We start from the raw sequence: 14,501 nt of genomic DNA on the forward strand, positions 1-14,501 counted from the left end.
TCTTTCCTCTGCGCTCGATGGTGACGCGGTCGGCTAGCCGGTAGTTTGGGAGCCCTTCGCTGCGGAGTCGGCGCGCGGTAGGTGGTTCCTCGCGGCTGGAGGCGGGGCGGGGTGGGCCGGGCTGGGCTAGGCCTACGCGGGCGGGCGGCAGGGCCCTCGGGAGCTGGCAGGGCCTGGAGGAGCGGGCCGCACCGGGGATCGGGCTGCGTGGCGGGAGCTGGGCCGGGAGGCCTGAGTGGAGCTCAGGGGCCCGGGGCTTCGGCGACCGCAGCCTCTCCTCCCCCACCGGGTGCCCCCAGCCTCGGAAAAGAGAAAACGGCGTCCGGAGACGGCCGGGACCGGGCAGCCCCCGTCCTCAGCCTGGAGGCCGGTCCTTGACCGCTTTACACCCCTAACGTAGAAGCGGACCCATTGCGCTTGAAATAATGTGCGACTTTTTTTTTTTTTTTTTTTTTACTGTACGCGGGCCTCTAACTGTTGTGGTCTCTCCCGTTGCGGAGCACAGGCTCCGGACGCGCAGGCTCAGCGGCCATGGCTCAGGGGCCCAGCCGCTCCGCGGCATGTGGGATCTTCCCCGACCAGGGCACGAACCCGTGTCCCCTGCATCGGCAGGCGGACTCTCAACCACTGCGCCACCAGGGAAGCCCTGTGCGACTTTTTAAACACATTTGCTGATTAGGATATTTGAGCGGTTAGGGTGACAAGGACTAGTCAAGTATGACTGAACTGCTTGGGATTTATATTCGCAGGGTATAAGGAACCTGAATAGAAATACCGGCACTGTACGGAGTGGTGTCTCTCCTGCGTCATGTCCCAGCCCATGACTTGGGCTCCCTGGGCCCTAGGATTTCTACAAGCCTGTATTTACATAAGCCCCCTGTTAACGAGGCGGAGAGCGTTCGTAGGTTGACTTTTCATTCCTTGCGAAAGTTTAACTCGCGTTCATTCTGTCTTGCCTTTGTTTTTGTCTCAGCATCTGCAGTCTTAATCTCTCTCCTCCCCGCCTCCGTGCAGATGTGCAAAATACAAAAAAAGGAGGAAAAAAAAAAAGCCTTCTAACGTTCTTAACTTTGGATCCCACTCCCGCGGGGCCTTTTTCAGGGCGTCCGCTGAGCAGAAGCATCCGATGCCTGGTGATGGTGGCCCCGGGGCGGGGTAATTTTTTATGAACTGGCATCATCAGCCAGTGTTCTCCTCTGCTCGCCCACCAGGAGGTTTGTAGTAGTCTGTAATTACCTGTGTTTCTTGATTCCTGAATTGAGCTGGACTTCTCTGGAATATCGGCTCAAAGTAAATGTTCAGCACTTCAAATCATTTTTAATCAAACTGATTTTTCTGTCTTGAACTTGCCCATGCTTCAGATCTTCTCCCCCGCTCCCACCTTATTTCTCTGTGTTTGTTTCTCCAGGGAGAAGGTAGTCCTCAAATTGACAAAAAGACACAAAAGTACCCTGCTTATTCAGGCAGTGCGTGTGTAAAATTATTGTTCACCTCTTTGCTCAGTTGTAGGTTAATTGATCAGACAGCCGTCAGCTACATTAAAATTGAACTCAAGATTTTTTTTCAGCTGGTCTGTTAATTTTTATTTTCCAGAGTGATTCTTTTAATAGCTGGACCCTTTATTTGTTTACCAAAGCATTTTTATACAACTTCTTCATATTAAATTTATAATGCTAAATAAAATACTAGCTTCTAAAACAGTTCCTGGCTGAAAGTAGGTGTTTTATAGCTGTACATAGGATGAATTGCTAACACCTCTGAGCCTGACTTCATGCACCTGTAAAACTTTAGTGTTAAAAGATACCTAAAACACTGTCTAGTGTAAACCTGTCACTTGTGAGAGGAAAATCAGAATGGTGTTGGTATTGCTAAGAGAGCTCACGAAAATGGAGTCGGGAGGCCCTTGAGGATGTGTGACTTAGGCATGTCTCAGCCTGGATGGAATCTGACCTTTGACCATTTATTGTCCTAATGAAGTCATCCAGAACATGTGCTGGAAACTCACGATACCTAGCGGACCCCTAGCCTGGAATAATTCGTGATTCCTTAAAGACAAATATTTCTTGACTTGTGTCAGAGTCAATCGCAGTTCTCAACAGGCAGCTAACTCTGTGGCTTTTCGTATTTATGAGCCCCTGACTCTTTCTCTTCCCCAGAACACTCTCAGTTTTGCCTGAATCTGTCTCCCCCAAATTGCAGTTCTTAAGACCCCAAATAAATTCATTTCTTACTTGTAGCCTCCTGCATTGTGTTTCGTTTGACACACTTTTATTACTCCTCTTAAACCACCAAGATCACAAACGAGTTTTTTTTCTTTTTTTCCCCAATTTAGATACTTTCCTTGAACGAGACAGGATGTAGATATTATCATCTGGTATTTGTTCTATCAACAGTGACAAGGCTGATCAAATTTTGTGCTTGACATAACCTTAGGCTGTTTGACTAGGACAGCTAGGCCTAACTTCCCGGCCCTGTAGTTCACTTGCTTCATCTCAGGTGCAGATCTCCGCCCTGCGTGTCTAGCCACAAACATTTCCTGCCTCACCTTGCCTGTTATTGCTGTATCTAGCACAGTGAGTTTCAAGGCTATCCCCCCCAAATTTTTCCACAGCTACCTAGCCCACGTGGGTCTATGTATAAAAACTTGGCTCACGGGCTTCCCTGGTGGCGCAGTGGTTGAGGGTCCGTCTGCTGATGCAGGGGACGCGGGTTCGTGCCCTGGTCCGGGAAGATCCCACATGCTGTGGAGCGGCTGGGCCCGTGAGCCGTGGCCGCTGAACCTGCGCGTCCGGAGCCTGTGCTCCGCAATGGGAGAGGCCACGACCGTGAGAGGTCCACGTACCGCAGAAAAAAAAAAAAAAAAACTTGGCTCACGCATCCCTTCCCTGAGATGCTTCTGGCTTAGGCTTTGAGCATCTCTTTATGGCAGTAGTTCCCCTTAAGTGTCTCTCCTTAGTAAAGTCTAGGCTTGTCACATTTTTTTCCTTTGACAGTAGTTTGAAGGGCTGTCTTTCTTCACATCCTCACCATAGATTCTTGAGGGCTTTCTACAAGGACCTTCAGCATTCTGCCAGTCTTAATTATCATAGAAGTTTTTTATATCATCTTGTAGCAAGTTTTCAGCAAGTAAGCATCCCTGGGCATTTCCTTCTATTCTTGAAAATCATTGGTGCCGAAGGTGGTTTTCGCAGAATGCTGACTGCTTATCCTGCACCATGAATTTTTGTAGGACCTTTTTTGAGGAAATCTTGTTAAGTTTTCTGCATTATTCTGGTCTATAAAAAGTTGGGGTAGTTTCATTTATCTTGAGGTTCACTAGGCAGATATATAATTAAAAAATAATTTTCTTGGGCTTCCCCGGTGGCGCAGTGGTTGGGAGTCCACCTGCCGATGCAGGGGACGCGGGTTCGTGCCCTGGTCCGGGAAGATCCCACATGCCGCGGAGTGGCTGGGCCTGTGAGCCATGGCCGCTGAGCCTGCGTGTCCGGAGCCTGTGCTCCGCAACGGGAGAGTCCACAACAGTGAGAGGCCCATGTACCGCAACAAATAATAATAATAATAATAATTTTCTTAACACGTATAGAGTGCTTTATGATTTACAAAGTAGACCACTGTGCATTAGAACTCAGTTGAATCTCACAAGTGATGAGGGTTATTTTGCTCTAAGAAACTGGAACTGCAATCAGTTCTAGGTTTTCAGCTTCACAGCTTCCAGCAGTTCATCATAATACCCCTTAACTAAAACTTAGATAACTTAGCATATGTAAATGGTGCAGGCAAAACTTCCAGAACCAAGTTCACTAGAAACTTGCTATTTTGCTGTCTTTTCAAAAGCAAATTATTTTCTTAGATCTTCTAATTCTTCCAGACTTCATTTTTCCCTAAACTTTAGAATGCTTTTAAAAACTTTATATTATAGACATTTAAAAACATGCATAAAAGTAGAGAGTATAAACCTCATGTACCCATTTTAGCTTTAACAATTATTCTCTACTCATCTACTTGTTTGTGTGTATTTGGTGAAGGATGGGGAGTATTTTGAAAAAGTTCTATGGCACTGGAATGCTTGTTAATTCTAAGTCTCCCCACTGGAGGTGTCTTTGAGTTGTTGATCTCTCTGTCCACCAGGATCAGTCTTTCTGAGCTCCCTGGCATCTCCCTGAACCATAAAACAAAAGACTCTAAATGAGCCAGAAGAGTCAATTCCCGGCCCACTTGGTTCTTTTTTGCCCTGACTCACTCACTGTTGATTCCAGTTGTCTTTCCGTGAATGGGGTCTTGTCCTCCCTTATCGCTTATCTTTTAACAGATCACGGTATAAATTTAAGTTTCTGTTTTACAAAATAATTTCTGTGTTTAATAAAATGCATATTTTTTTCTATCCTTAGCCTTATCTTTGAAAGCTATATGTAATGAGCATTTTGAATCTCTTTTCTACCCTAGAACACATTACTGCTTTGAAGTATGTGGCCCTTGCTGGTTCTCTTCACATTACTTAACTTTCTTTAAAAAGCTGGCAAATCTTCAGATACCCTGGAGTTTCCCTAAACTAAACTGTGTTCCAGTGGAAGGTGCATCTGATAGGGCTTTTGGTATCGCATGACAGAAACCTTAAAGCCAGTTCACTTTGGCTTTACTCAGAGGAGATTTTGTTGGCTGATGGAACTAAATGACCAAGAGTGGTTCCAGCAGGGACAGGTGGGTCCACGTGTTCAACTAGTGTTTCCAGGACTTGACTTCCTTCCATCGGTCACATTGCTTCCTTCTAGGTTGGGTTTCTTCTCAGTTAACTTTTCCCTAGCAGCTCCAGTCTTAGTTATCAGTTTTAGCAGAAGTGGTTCCAGTAGTTTTGCTAGTAGTTCCAGTGAAAGTCCCAGGGCTGATGCTTATTGACCCCACTGACCAGAGGGAAACTGGGCTTTTAGAGGCTAGGCCTGGGTCCTGGGTCTGCCCCTCTCCAGCCGGGAGGTTGAGGTTAAACCACACAGACAGAGTGAGAGTGGGTAGGTGCCCAGACAGACATTGGGATGCTGTGACCAGAACAGGAAATGAATGCTGGGTCGGCAGTGACAGGTGTCTACTGGACAAGATCAAATTAATTGGGACAAAATACCCTCTAGGAGATGTACAGTACATATTGTTACCCTAAAGGCGCTGAGTTTAAAGGTAAAAACAAACAAGCTTGTTTAGCAGGGGATAAAAGCATTCCCAGAAACCATTTTCTCTTAAACTCTGGTGATAACTTTCCAATGATAACACTTGCTAAATTATCTTCTGGTTTGATTCTCTTATTAATCTATACTTGGAATCCCAAATATTTGAAGCCTTAAAAGACTAGGGGTTTTCAGCTTAAATGAGTTTTGTATTTATTTTAATTGCATCTCACCTTTCAAATCAGATTATCTCATCTATACTATCCCTCGTACATATTAACTGAGTTGGTATTTAGTGGGGTTTTCAGATGGGACTGCAGGAAGAAATGAACAACAACAACAAAAAAGTATAAGAACACCAAGGAATTTTTCAGGGTTTCCATCACTTTTTCTGGTTCTGTTTTACCTGTTTTGGGGCTCATTCTACCCAAGCAGATTAAGGAAGGAATTTAGCTCATAATTGGGTAGATCACATAGAAAGTGTGTCATTGTTGACAAACAGTTTAGACCAAAAAGAGACCCTTAATTCTCAAAAGTGTCAAATAGAAATCTGGCCCTTGTTGCTGATTGTGGAGTTGTCACCTCCACCTCATAGGAACACTCTGACAGGATTTCACATGTCTGTAGATTGTTAAAAAGAACTCAGTAGGAATATTCAGCAAATGACTGGAGACCAGGAGTCTGAAAGTAATTTTAGAAACTACAAGTGAATTTTTAGAAACAACTAGGTTTTAATAACCTAGACACCACAACACAATTTATTACTGTAGTTTTTATAACAAGAATAGTTGATAATTTAGGGTCCTAGCCTTTTATTTTAATCCTTAGTGTTCTTGGCACTTTTAAGAGATTACAAATGATTATAAATTTAGATTGTAAACAATCTAATAAAGTCATAGCTTTTTAAAGTCTAAATCCCTAGCACTTGTGGTCCGCTGAGGAAGAGATCATGTATGAGAAAAAAAGAATACATATTTCCTGTTTTGTTTAGAGAGAAGGGGAATGTGTTATTCAGGTTTTAAAAAGCTGGTCCAAATTTGAATCCAACTTTTGAAGAACCAGGCATCACTACTCACAGAAGTGAAAACAGTCATATCAATGTCATAGTTTTTGTGCCGGATTTTTTTGTTTAAATTAATCCTCTCATCTTTTTTTCCTCTCTCTGTTATTGCATATATAAAATATGAGAAAATTATTTGAGGTGACCTACCCATCAACAAAGAGAAAAGATCTAGCCTAACGTAATATACTCCTAGTGGGAACTAATGTATAAAGTACAATGAATGAGTGTAATATACAACTCCCCCCACCGAAAAAAAATCTTGAGCTTTTGATAGAATTATTTTGGTGTTTGTGGAAGAAGGGGTGTGTGTGTGTGTGTGTTTGTTTAAAACTAGTGTATATTTATTAAAAATTACAAATTATACCAGATTTGAATTTGACTTTACTAGAACTAGAATGCCTGTTCACGAATAGGATAATACCCTTTTGTAACTTGCTGTTCTTCTGCAGAATAGAGGTTATCATCTATTTTACAGATGAGAAAACTGAAGCATTTTGAGGACTTGGTAATTTGGACCTAAGACCATCAGACTCTAAAGCCCTTGCACTTTTCTCTGTACCAAGCTACCTAGTGGATTGACTATTAAGTTTAATATTCATTTTACCATTTTCTTCAGTCCAGTTAGAAAATTAGATGTTTATAACTTTATCTTTCTCACTTTCCTTGCTTAATTTAGAAAACTATTTGGAGATTATGGATGCTAAGCCCGAACCTGGACCCCTCAGTGAGAGTTCAGAACTTCTTTTCTCCTTTGGAGTTATAGCAGATATTCAGTATGCTGATTTGGAAGATGGCTATAATTTCCAAGGAAGCAGACGGAGATACTACAGACACAGTCTTCTTCACTTACAGGGTGCTATCGAACACTGGAATAAAGAAAGCAGCCCACCCAGTTGTGTACTTCAGCTTGGAGACATCATCGATGGATATAATGCACAGTATCAAGCATCAGAAAAGTCACTAGAACTCATCATGAACACATTCCAAAGGCTGAAAGTCCCAGTTCATCACACGTGGGGAAATCATGAATTCTATAACTTCAGCAGAGACTATTTAACAAACTCCAAACTTAACACAAAGTTTCTGGAGGACCAGATTGCCCATCATCCTGAGACTGTGCCTTCAGAGAATTATTATGCTTATCACTTTGTACCGTTCCCTAAATTCCGGTTCATTTTACTCGATGCTTATGACATGAGTGTCTTGGGCGTGGATCCGTCTTCTCCAAAATACCAGCAGTGTCTGAAGATACTGAGGGAGCACAACCCAAATGCGGAATTGAATAGTCCTCAAGGTGAATTATTCCTTTGAGCTGAGAATCTAATACATTGTCTTTAAATTCTTCAGCTACCTTTTATTCAGCAGGAAGATGGACGATTAAGGTAAAAGTATATTGTCCTGTTGTTCAGGGTCAGGATTTCTCACACGCCTCATGGCACTTGGATTGGTGGCATTTGGTTCAAGATTCATTTATTTAACACATAACTGAGTGCCTGATGTTCTGGCCGGGTACTTTTTCTAGGGCAGCTATTCAGAGGCGTAGGCAATACTGACAGTCCCACTTTTTTAGGGATGGAGTAGAGGAAACAAGAGGAAAGTGGACGGGACAGATAATAAATGCAACAGAAATAAGTGATCAGTGCCACCAAGAAAATAAAGTACAATATTATAGAAAACGACTAGGGGTACCATTTTAGTCAGGTGGCCAGAAATAGCCTCTCTAAGGAGAAAAGCATTTCAGCTAAGTGATGTGAAGGAGTCAGCCTCGGGAAGAGCCGGTGGGGCAGAGCACTCAAGACAAAAACCAGTGCATAGGCGCAAAGCAGTGTAAGGCACTGTTACTGAAGAGCACAGAAGGGCCCATGGGGTGCAAGGTGATTTTACAGTGGCTCAGTGGACACAGAAAACAGTCTGTTGTATATTCAGTGTAACGGGAAGCTGGGGAAGTAAGCAGAGGAGAATTGAGATTAGGAGTAAGATACAGCGTGATTTACACTGCTCTAAATTGTTAGCTAAGTTTGAATGCCCAAATGAGGGAAAATCGGCATTTGATGGGTCTAAATTACTAAATTTGTTTCAGGACTTGCTGAGCCCCAGTTTGTCCAGTTTAATGGAGGATTCAGCCAAGAACAGCTGAACTGGCTGAATGAAGTTCTTACATTCTCTGACAGAAACCAAGAAAAGGTGGTGATTGTGAGTAAGTATTTAAATGATTTGATTACACTGGCATTTTAGAGAATAGGTCTAGTTAGGTTTTAAAACATACTAACAATATTTAATATTGTGATATTTTTATAAAATGAAAGCTTAGTTTAAAATTTTTTATTGAGAAACAATCTGAATGTAAAGTTACATTTAAGCTTGAGTCAGGAAAGAATTGTAAAATAAAACATCTTGCCATATATTAGAGCCTGTGAGTTGGCCCTTTAAGTTTAAAAGTAGTATTTCCCCAAATGGGTTCAATTGGTGTAGTAATACATATAAGTGAAAAACTCCATCCAGGCCCCAGACCAAATAAATCCCAGTCTCAGGAGACCTACCTGTGAGTGCAGTGACCTCTGCTGACAAGGTGAAAGCAAAGCTGGTGTCTCGGGACGAGTGTGAGAGGCTCATCTGGCAGGTCTGTAACTGTGTCCACCATATGATTGCAAAGAAATAAAATGTGTTGTTTTCGTTTAGAATTATTTTCCACAGACATACTGCCATTAGAGGTTATAGGAACCTGGAGGTGCTTAAAATAGACGTGTGTGTATGTGAGCGTGTGTGCGTGCGTGCACGCACACACACACGAAGAACTGAATCTGGATTTGCAGTATGCCTGGTGTACTTGGTTTGGGGGCTGGGATTAGTTCTCTCGGTTAAAATCGATGTGGCCTGATGGATGAGAAGATACAGGGACGGCATGCCATTCTGGCTCTTGTTTCTTTGACCTGTGTGACTCTGGACAGATGTTGAATGTGCAAACTGCAGGTTCTCAGGATGGTATCAAATGGATTTATGAACATGAAATCCTTTTGAAAATGACAGGCTCTTCAGATAGTTGGTAATATAAAATTATATTTCAGGGAATTCCTTGGCCGTCCGGTGATTAGGACTTGGCGCTTTCACTGCCGAGGCCCGGGTTCGATCCCTGGTGGGAGAAGTAAGATCCGGCAAGCCACTCGGTGTGGCCAAAAGAAAACCATTATATTTCTACTAATCAGTTTTTACTTATTTATCTTTCACTGATGTGGTAAAGATATGAGATGGAGTGGGGGTATTTCTAGAATATCAAATGTCATTCAAGGCTTAGAAAATTATAAGGTGCCCTCAGGGGTTATAGGCATGATGTGACACTGTTTGGCTCTGTAATAAGTGGTTTCCAAAATGGGATACTTCTTGTGTCTGCTTTTTAGTTTTCACTGCCATAATGTACCTGTTATTGTAGAGAATACTGGAGCTAAAAGGGACCTCGAGATCATATAGTCAAACCTTTTAATTTTAAAGATAAGGAAACTGAACCCAAAGAGATTAAACTACGTAGGTCAAGTCATAGAGCTCCTGAGACTGGAGACCCCTTTCGTCGTCGTCTCCCTCCGTACCGTATTCTTCCCGTTTCTTTGCACTTCTGTCAGTGCACCTGTCTGCGTTAGCGTCTCGTACGTTTCTTCCATTTTGCTCTAAGCTCAGACACTGGATGAACAACTGAGTGCCTCGGGTTTTCTTTAGCAAAGTTTAAAATGGCTAATAGACATTTTCTTTTGTTTCTGTTTGCTTCTTCACTTTCATTTTGGCTTCTCGGAAGTATTTGGCCTACTCAAGTTTTGGCCATGCAGTTGGAAGGATAGAATTGCTATTAGCTGAGATATGGAACACTGCAGTAGGAGGGGTTTTGAGTGAAGAGTTCAGGAGTTCAGGTTTGAAAATATGAAGTTGCAGATGCCTATTAGACATCAGGAGAGATGATGAGTAAGCAGTAGGGACACATGAGTCGGAAATTCAGAATAGAAGTTTGGGTCAGATATATAAACGTGGAAGTTGAAAGAATACAGATAGTATTTAAAACTGTAAATTACTAAGAGATCACCAAGCCATTAGGTATAGACGGAGTAGTGAAGCCTGAGGACCAAGCCTTCGGGCACTCCTGACAGGACACTAGGGAAGTGAGAAAGCAGCAGAGTGAGGATCAGAAGCTGTTGAGGTTGGGAGAAAACTGGGGGGACAGCGGTGTTCTGGAAGCCAAGCATTTCAAAGAGGAGGGAGCGACTAATTGTGTCCGATGCGTCCAGCATGGCATCTGGGTCTACAGTCACACAGCCTCCTGGGACTCTCAGCCCTTATCACAGCTTGAAGAGTGGTTGTGTGTGTGTGTGTGTGTGTGTGTGTGCGCGCGCGCACGCGCTCTGTTACCTTCCCTTTTTTTACTTTTATAATAAACTAATAGATATTAAGCAGAATAAAATTTTCAGAATAAAATTTCAGAATAAAAATAAACAGTAATAGAGAAAAAAGGAAAATGATTTAATGGGAAGAATCAAAGGCCAGTGAGCTGTTGTACCTGTACGTTGGAGTGAAACCGTGGCCTGATGTTGATGTGGCCTCGTAGGTGCCTTGAGATCAATTTGAAATTCTCTTGGCTGTATCTCCGGTGGAAGCTAGTATGAATGTTCCCTTCTTTAACTTAGTTTTCTCATCTGTAAAATGGCTATGGCCACCTTGATCTCATGGAGGTATTTCAAGTAGCATAAGTCAGTTCTTTATAAAACATTGAGTGTTTATATAAATGACATATATATATAAAATCCATTGGCCCATCCCTAAACTGTTCTTTTACTTGGGAGTAGCTCTTTCTGTGTGTGTAACACTCATACTCTTAGGGAAGTCAGTGAGACTGGATTCCAGTGCAGCATCTGCCTGATCTCTGGCTGCCTTTACGGACCGCCCCGCCCGGGATGCCCTCAGTCTCCCGTGGTGGTGCTTGTGCATCTTGAGACTTTGTAGGCCATAGATCTCAGGCTTTCTGCGTATACAGCAGCCTCTCTCCCCTTGGATGCGAACTGTCTCGCCCTTCTTTATGCTCCAGAAACGTGGCTCTAGATTATCTAGTTTTTCATGTATGTGGATTCTCTCTGGTCTCGGTCCATATGAGTAGCAATACACATTTTCTTTATCCTGAGTACTAGTTTTTAGCCTTTTTTTGGTGAAAGAGGTATTTCTTAATTGGCTCATAACTCTTCTTCTCTTTAACTAACAGGCCATCTTCCCATTTATCCCGAGGCCTCTGACAGTGTGTGCCTGGCCTGGAATTACAGAGACGCCCTGGCAGTCATTTGGTCTCACAAGTGTGTGGTGTGTTTCTTCGCCGGTCACACTCACGATGGTGGCTACTCTGAGGATCCTTTTGGTGTGCACCACGTCAACATAGAAGGGGTTATTGAAACGGCTCCAGACAGCCAGGCCTTTGGCACAGTTCATGTCTATCCTGACAAAATGGTGCTGAAAGGGAGGGGCAGAGTTCCAGACAGAATTATGAATTACAAGAAGGAAAAAGCTCTCCATTTTTAGTGTGATTTTATTTGTTTACTTTTATAGAAAGAGACTGACTTGGCTTTGTGGGTTTGTTCCGCCTTCCTCTCCCCACATCCTGAGTCTCATTGTTTAGTATTCTGTTTGCATAACAAATGGCCATAACTGACTTCAGTGTGTGTTAGCTCGTAAGATATTCTGAAATGTCATTTTTGGATAATATATCCCGTGTTGAAAACTGGAAAGGAAATGAATGAAAGTAGCATGAATAAACCAGGGAGGAGACTGAGGTGGGGGGATACAGTCCTCCAAACAGATTCTATTTAGCCTTACCTGAGGTTTTTTTACTTTTTACAAGGAGAATGTATTCATTCACTGTATTAGCTATGTAAGTTAAAATTCATAATAAAAAAGAAATAAAATAAGCTCAGGTAAACTTTTTCCGTTTACCCAGTTGTGTGAATGAGCTTTAGACATTTTATGCTCAGAGTACCCATCATATTTGTACTTTTATAGGTTTATACTCCTGTTTCGTAAGCCAAAAGCATCACTAGTTACTTCACAGGTGAACGAATAGCACCCCCATTCACACAGGTGAATGTGTGGTCTCCCTTGTGAACCTCTTGTGAGTTCAGCCAAATCAGGACCGAGTGCCAGTGCAGCTGTGTGCCTGCCAGCATGTCTGTTTGGGCCCCCAGCTGGTGCTATAGGAGACTATCGTAGGTAGATGAATTTACCCTTGACTCCCTTTATAGACAAACGGGGCATGTTTAACTGAGCTGTCATATATTCTAAGACTTATTTGCAGAAACACTTACTCAGTGGCAAATGGGGACTGTTCAAGTGTAGAAAAAGTTTGATTCAGGGCCTGAAAAACAGGAAGACAAAAAACCAGTACTAGTCAACGTAAGTGTGTCTGCTGAGTACCGAAGCATTGTGGGGCTGCAGAGGCGTATCAGTTTCCGCTGGCTGCTGTAACAAATTACCACAAACTTGGTGGCTTAAACAACATATATTTGTTCTCTTACAATTCTGGAGGTCATAAGTCTGAAATTGTCTTCACTGGGCTGAGATCAAGGTGTTATCAGGGCCATGCTCTCTCGGAGGCAGAATCGGTTTCCTTGCCTTTTCCAGCTTCTAGAGCTGCATCTCTTGCATGTCTTGGCTTATGGCCCCTTCCTCCATCTGCAAAGCTAGCAATGCAGCTTTTTCCAGTCTCTTGCTGCTTTGTTGTCACAATGCCTTTCTCCCCTTCTGTCTGTAGTCAAATATCCCTGTGCCTCCCTCTTATATTGTAATTACATTGAGGGCCCACCCAGATAATCCAGGATAATCTTCCCACCTCAAGATCCTTAATCACATCTGGGAAGTCTATTTTGTGATGTAAGGTAACATTCAATGGTTCTGGGGATTAGGACCTGGATACCTTTGAGGGTCATTATTCAGCCACTGACGTGACTATAATGCGCTCCCTGCCTTCACTGACTTTCCACAAGTGAGAGAGAGAAACAACCCTGCATACAAATGTATGAAGAAAGGACAGTGGCAACATGGAGGAGGGATTTAATTTTGTTTGAAGGGAATAGGGATGACTTGAAGAAGGAAGAAAAATGGTTTAAATAGATGTGCAGGTGCATTTCATGTAGACAGAACAGCGTAGCGTCATAGGATATGCTGAGTTCAGGAACTGCAAGTAATGCTATGAGGATTCACCAAACAGCGCTGGGGGATGGCAGGCGGTAAAGTGGGAAAGGACAAGCTAGGGCTTGTCCTGAGTGACGAGCCAGAGTTAGAACTAAACTTGTCAGGCAGTGAGGAACCCTCCGGTGTCTGAGCTGGGGAATGTGTGAGGAAATTTGTGTCAATTCCAGGCAGTGGATAATGAGAGGCTGATATAGGAGAATGACAGTGGGGAGAAAAAAGATTGTGAGGGTGGGAGGACAGAGATTTTGACAAAGAACTATTAAACTTACTAATGATACTTAAATTCAATTGAAAAATAGAGTTGAAAAGCAATTTCAGTAATACTGTTCAAAAGGCAGTACTTTACCAAGTTACTGCCTTTTACGTGCTTCTGGAGATACGAAAGGAACTGTGTATATTCACAAAATTCATAGTGTTATATGGGAGATGCAAATATGATGAAAGTGTATTTTGGATATTACTTTAAAAAAAATTGAAACATTACAGTCTTTTAAGCACAGAATCAGGCATTACTTGGAGGATGGGTAGGTCCTATATAGAATTTGGAAATAAATCTGTTTCTTCATGTCTGACTAATAGTTATACTAACGGAGGTATAAAAACCATAAATATACCAGAAAACTGAAATCCTTTATTTGTATTTCACTGACCCTTAAAATAAATTTTACTTTAATTGCTTTAATATCAACTAGATTGTTTTTCCTTTACCCTCTAAATCTTGATAGAGAATTTCTGACTATCCAGTGGCCATTATGTAAAACAAAAAACATGCCTATCTCCTTTAACAAATATTTATAAAATACTTAATATCGTATTAAAGGCTATAAAAATAGGCAAACTACCAGACTCATTTTCACTCTACTAATACTTTTTGAGTCAAATATTTCCTAAATCTCATGAAACTGTCTCCACTATGGAGTTTGATGCTAGCATATGTAAAAGAGTTGCCATCCAGATGCTCTAAGACAGCACTGACCAACAGAAATATAATGTGAGCCACATAAGTAATTTGAAATATTTTAGCAGTCACATTTTAAAAAGTAAATAGAAATAAATAAAATTAATTTTAATTATGT

General features: G+C 42.2%; 1 protein-coding gene across 2 annotated transcripts; it reads left to right on the plus strand.

Moving 5' to 3' along the window:
- Positions 1–6: 6 nt before the first annotated feature.
- On the plus strand, positions 7–14,500 carry ADPRM (ADP-ribose/CDP-alcohol diphosphatase, manganese dependent). 2 transcript variants are annotated; one of them, XM_027131067.1, is made up of 4 exons: positions 7–77; positions 6,893–7,510; positions 8,297–8,413; positions 11,450–14,500. In XM_027131067.1, exons 2-4 carry the CDS (start codon positions 6,910–6,912, stop codon positions 11,758–11,760), a joined length of 1,029 nt encoding a protein of 342 aa, XP_026986868.1. In that variant the 5' UTR covers positions 7–77; positions 6,893–6,909; the 3' UTR covers positions 11,761–14,500. The 2 variants fall into 2 exon arrangements, with proteins under 2 accessions (XP_026986868.1, XP_026986869.1); XM_027131068.1 differs by having other exon boundaries at positions 8,297–8,409; positions 11,450–11,741.
- The last annotated feature ends 1 nt before the right edge of the window (position 14,501 follows it).

The sequence above is a fragment of the Aethalodelphis obliquidens genome, unplaced genomic scaffold (genome assembly GCF_003676395.1).
Source record: "Aethalodelphis obliquidens isolate GAN/ISIS:26980383/991018 unplaced genomic scaffold, ASM367639v1 scaffold38, whole genome shotgun sequence".
In the NCBI taxonomy this organism is placed as follows: Eukaryota; Metazoa; Chordata; class Mammalia; order Artiodactyla; family Delphinidae; genus Aethalodelphis; species Aethalodelphis obliquidens.